The following is a 5,636-nucleotide window of genomic DNA, read 5'->3' as shown; positions in this document are numbered from 1 at the left end:
CAAAGAACTGGAGCTACCCTACCCTTCCTCAGATCAAACCTGGTTATCCCCACCAGTCTAATTGCAAAAGAATCCTTGTGTTTCCAGGCCTATGTCATATGTGGGAAGGTTTCTAAGCAGTGGTCATCGATCATCTGAAAACTTTTACAGTAACTACAAAGATGATCAATCACGGAATGTTCAGTATCACAGTGAAAATAGCCTAAATACCCTGAATATAAATTCCTTGCTAGCATCAAGGCACCTCCCTTGAGGGTATTAGCATTTACATATTGCCTCAACCTAAACACAAAATGGGAATAATCTAATGACACCTTTTTTTTTAAACAAAAAGGCATGTTACTTTTGAAAATTATTCACCTTTTAAATTTAAAATGTTCTGGGTTCCTTACTTTGTTAACTTAAAATACTATTTTAGGCTAAATTCATTTTTAATCCATTCATATTCTTGCTTCATTCAGTTCTTTTATTTAAGCTTGTAACTTTGACAGATAATGCATCGTATCTGTACGTCTCTGTCACGACAGTGATAGTGTGAATGATGGTGAAAGTGTTTCTTTTTCAGGTCATCCTACCTTGGTGGGAGACAGCCAGTGTGTTACTACCTAACATGATTCATGGAACCCAAGCACAGAAAAATTACTACATGGACTTAAGTGAAACTCTGAATAACTCATTTTAAAAAAAGTTGTAAGACACTGTAAGCATTAGTAAGTTCCTCTTCTGTAAGAAAATATTTCCTATGACTTGCATAATGTAATTTCAATGAGAAAATCATCAAATACAGCTCAGGCTGGCCCCGCTTTACAGTGCTTCGCTTTACAGTGCTTCGCTTTACAGTGCTTCGCTTTACAGTGCTTCGCTTTACAGTGCTTCGCTTTACAGTGCTTCGCTTTACAGCGTTTCGCTCATACAGTATTTTCTCAGTTACACTCATTCTTCAATTACTCAAACTTCCTACAATAAATATATTCATCGCTCACTACAAGCTAAGTATGAAAATATTCTAAGGTATGTAATGTGCATACCGTATATGCACTTTATAGGCCTAGCTCTATTGCTCACTTAGTGTAAACATGTTATCAGGCTTTTATATGCGTATGAAAGTGAAAAAAGGGATAAGATCACTTTACAGCAGTAGCCCAGAACCTAACCTGAGAATAGTGAGGCTCAGGCCAGAGTATGTAGGAGAGAGGGAGATTATTTCCCAGTAAAAGCCGGCCTTAGACAAGGATGTGTGATGTCACCATGGTTGTTCAATATATTTATAGATGGAGTTGTAAGAGAAGTGAATGTTCAGGTGTTCACAAGAGGTTTGGGGTTAAAAGATAAAGAATCTAACACAAAGTGGGAGTTGTCACAGTTGCTCTTTGCTGATGACACTGTGCTTTTGGGAGATTATGAAGAGAAGTTGCAGAGATTGGTGGATGAGTTTGGAAGGGTATGTAAAAGAAGAAAATGAAAAGTGAATATAGGAAAGAGTAAGGTGATGGGGATAACAAAAAAATTAGGTGACGAAAGATTGGACATCAGACTGGAGGGAGAGAGTATAGAGGTGAACATATTCAGATATTTAGGAGTGGGCATGTCAGCAGATGGGTCACCGAAAGATGAGGTGAATCATAGAACTGATGAGGCGAAAAAGGCAAGTGGTGCACTTAGGAGTCTGTGGAGACAAAGAACTTTGTCCATGGAAGCAAAGAGGGGAATGTATGAGAGTATAGTTATACCAGCGCTCTTATATGGGTGTGAAACATGGGTGGTGAATGTTGCAACAAGGAGAAGGCTGGAGGCAGTGGAGATGTCATGTCTGAGGGCAATGTGTGGTGTTATTATAATGCAGAGAATTCGTCGTAGTTTGGAAATTAGGAGGAGGTACAGGATTACCAAAACTATTATCCAGAGGGCTGAGGAGGGGTTGTTGAAGTGGTTCGGACATGTAGAGAGGTTGGAAGGAAATAGAATGACCTCGAGAGTGTATAAATCTGTAGTGGATGGAAGGCTGGGTAGGGGTCGGCATAGGAAAGGTTGGAGAGAGGGGGTAAAGGAGGTTTTGAATGCGAGGGGCTTGGACTTCCAGCAAGCATGTGTGAGCATGTTAGATAGAAGCGAATGGAAACAAATGTTTTTTTAGGATTTGACGTGCTGTTGGAGTGTGAGCAAAGTAACATTTATCAAGGGATTCAGGGAATCCGGCAGGTTGGACTTGAGTCCTGGAGATGGGAAGTATAGTGTCTGCACTCTGAAGGAGGGGTGTTAATGTTAGTTTTATAACTGTAGTGTAAGCGTGCCTCTGGCAAGACAGTGATGGAGTGAACGATGAAAGTTTTTCTTTTTCGGGCAACCTTGTTTAGGTGGGAGACGGCTAATGTGTTAATTAAAAAAATTAATGATTAAAAAAATTAAACTGAAAAGTCAGTCAAACACTGAAAACTGATATAATATCCACTCTATGAATTTTGCTCATATGTTGCACAAGATGAGATTTCTGTTTAAAGTTTTTCAGACACTCACGACACTGAAAAGGTTTCTCACCAGTATGAATTCTCATATGCGTTGCAAGAGAATGCTTAAATTTGAAGTCTTTCAGGCAAACAGGGCACTGATATGGCTTTTCTCCCGTATGAACTCTGCTATGTACTGCAAGCTCAGATTTTCTTTTAAAGTTTTTCACACACACTAAACACTGATATGGTTTTTCTCCAGTATGAATTCTCATGTGTGTTTCTAAATGAGATTTTTGCAAAAATGCTCTCATACACTCTGAACACTGATACGGTTTTATCCCTGCATGAGTTTTCATGTGTTTTCCAAGGGACGGTTTAAATTTGAAGCCTTTCAGACACTCAGTACAAACATAAGGCTTCTCCCCAGTATGTACTCTAGTGTGTGCCACTAATTCAGATTTTTGTTTAAAGCATTTTATACACTCTGCACATTTAAATGGTTTTTCTCCTGTATGAATTCTCATGTGCATTTCTAAGTGATTTTTTTGCCTAAAGGCTTTCATGCACTCTGAGCACTGATAAGGTTTGTCTCCCATATGAGTTTTCATATGTCTTACTAAAGAAGGTTTAATTAAAAAGCTTTTTGAACATTCTAAACACTGATATGGTTTTTCTCCAGTATGAACTTTTCTTGTATGTAATGCAAGATGAGACTTTGTCGTAAATTCTTCCAGACACACTAAACACTGGCATGATCGTTCTCCAGTGTGAATTTTCATGTGCGTTGCTAAATTAAATTTGTGAGAAAAGGCTTTTAGACACACTGAACAGTGGTATGGTTTCTCTCCTGTATGAACTCTCATATGTAAAGTCAAATGAGATTTATATGGAAAGACTTTTGGGCACTCAATACACTGATATGACTTCTCTTTTGTATGAGTTTTCTTATGTGTTGCTAAATTATATTTCTGTGAAAAGTCTGCAATTAACTTTGAACACTGATTAGATTTCTCTGCCGAATGAGCCTTCATATGTGCTACTAAATCATATTTATATTTAAATTCTTTTAGACATCTTGAACACTTATATGATTTATCAACTGCATAAACTTTCGTACTTCTCTCTAATATAGTCTTTTCTGAAGAATGCATAACACTAAGAGTACTCATGATAAGATAAATTAGCAGAGTGCTAGAACATAATGCAGAAGAGTATTTTTCAGTTGTTAAACAATGCAATATCTTTTAAGCATTAACTTTTTCTTCGCATTCATTAAATTTTTTTTACATGCACTGTCTTCAACAAACAAAGCACCAAAATGGTTACTCTTGTATACAAATTATAAGATCTACTGAACAAAATTTGGCGACATAATAACCTAAACTGACACTGAATAACATAACATTATGTTTATAAATACACTATGCTGAAAATTCTTTGGTATGATTGGACTTGCACAAGTATATGTAGAAGTGAACAGTGAAGCTGCATATATGCATATATAACAATGTTATTTTTATATATATATTGACTATTTTTATAATAATGATTTCTGAGGGACATGAAAAAAAAATAATTTGAAATAGAAATGGAGCAATATTAAAATTTTTGCTGGTACTTAGCATATCAATACTTAATCTTAGGCTGATGACTATACCACAAAAATTAACACATACTTACCAATACTGGTACCGATGCCAACAAAATTGGCCGATACCAATCAATATTGATCCGACAATCTGGTTTAAGCCAATACGTACAATCAAAATTAGCTGCTTACCACCAGTACTGATACTTTAGCACAATCCTGATCTGAAAGGCAATTTGAAATTAAAAAAAAATATATGATTTCAAAGCACTATCATTATATTTACATTAATGAGAGAGTGCTAAACCCACAAGCATCATATAGCACTCTAAAAAAAAAATACTGTACACTACATTATAATATGCTACTTTTTTATTACTCTGTTCAACATAGTTAAAAATATCTGACATTCCAAATACTGGAATGTACAATGAAATAGGTTATAAAAAATTGTCAAATTTAATGCCTATTTATAGGTAATGAATTTTACCTGTGCTGCCAGAGTGAAATTCAGTGCAGAGATAAAATAAATATTTAAGAAATGGACAGGAGTCGCCGAGGACGACAGGATCCGTCGAGGACAAGAGCCTCCGAGGGTGACAGGAGCTGCCAAGGATGACAGGAGCCACCGAGGATGACAGGAGCCTCCGAGGGTGACAGGAGCCACCAAGGATGACAGGAGCCGCCGAGGATGACAGGAGCCACCGAGGATGGCAGGAGCCTCTGAGGATGACAGGAGCCTCCGAGGGTGACAGGAGCCGCCAAGGATGACAGGAGCCGCCAAGGATGACAGGAGCCTCCAAGGGTGACAAGAGCCTCCGAGGGTGACAGAAGCCGCCAAGGATGACAGGAGCCGCCGAGGATGAAAGGAGCCGCCGAGGGTGACAGGAGCTGCCGAGGATGACAGGAGCCGCCGAGGATGACAGGAGCCGCCAAGGGTGGCAAGAGCCGCCGAGGATGACAGGAGCCGCCAAGGATGACAGGAGCCACCGAGGATGACAGGAGCCTCCAAGGGTGACAGGAGCCACCAAGGATGACAGGAGCCGCCGAGGATGACAGGAGCCACCAAGGATGACAGGAGCTGCTGAGGATGACAGGAGCCACCAAGGATGACAGGAGCCACCGAGGATGACAGGATCCAAGAGTTACATCATGCTCAGGAACACATACAAACGCATTCTGGCAAAAGATGACGAGTGGAACCTTGAAAATATGAAGTATTCCAGAGCCAAACTTTCTTTTCCTTCTGGCCTATTGAAGGCGTAGATGTCGGCCTATACAGAGTGTAGATGTAGGCCTATACAGGGTGTAGATGTAATATGGGTGGCACTATACTTCACTGGAGGTATAACACCCACTTAAGTACACAAGCAGTTATTTTTTGAGGTTTATTCTCCTTTCCACAGCTGCCCTTGTTAATGTGTTGTCACTTTTATGTTGCTTCTGTGAGATTTCTTCTTTTTCTTCTTCCAGATACGTGTGTAATTTGCTTAGAGATTTAGTAAGATTTCTTCCTTCAAAAATTTCACCACTTAGAAGGTCGCTAGTATTTTGAGGCGACAAAATATCACTTGTGATTCTGAAGCAATGTATTAATTTTC

At 39.0% G+C, this 5,636-nt stretch overlaps 1 protein-coding gene across 1 annotated transcript; it reads right to left on the bottom strand.

Moving 5' to 3' along the window:
• Positions 1 to 2,356: 2,356 nt before the first annotated feature.
• Positions 2,357 to 5,636, bottom strand: LOC128694478 (zinc finger protein 84-like). The gene is made up of 2 exons (XM_053784613.2): positions 4,526 to 5,636; positions 2,357 to 4,259 (listed from the first exon to the last, which is right to left on the bottom strand). Exon 2 carries the CDS (start codon positions 3,614 to 3,616, stop codon positions 2,420 to 2,422), a length of 1,197 nt encoding a protein of 398 aa, XP_053640588.1. The 5' UTR covers positions 3,617 to 4,259; positions 4,526 to 5,636; the 3' UTR covers positions 2,357 to 2,419.

Source organism: Cherax quadricarinatus, chromosome 60 (assembly GCF_038502225.1).
Source record: "Cherax quadricarinatus isolate ZL_2023a chromosome 60, ASM3850222v1, whole genome shotgun sequence".
NCBI lineage: Eukaryota > Metazoa > Arthropoda > Malacostraca > Decapoda > Parastacidae > Cherax > Cherax quadricarinatus.
This window is presented reverse-complemented; position numbering and strand designations above follow the sequence as displayed.

What these genes read in the sequence shown, in the direction of transcription:
- LOC128694478 (XM_053784613.2), bottom strand. Translation starts at nt 3,616, where the DNA reads ATGAGTACTCTTAGTGTTATGCATTCTTCAGAAAAGACTATATTAGAG.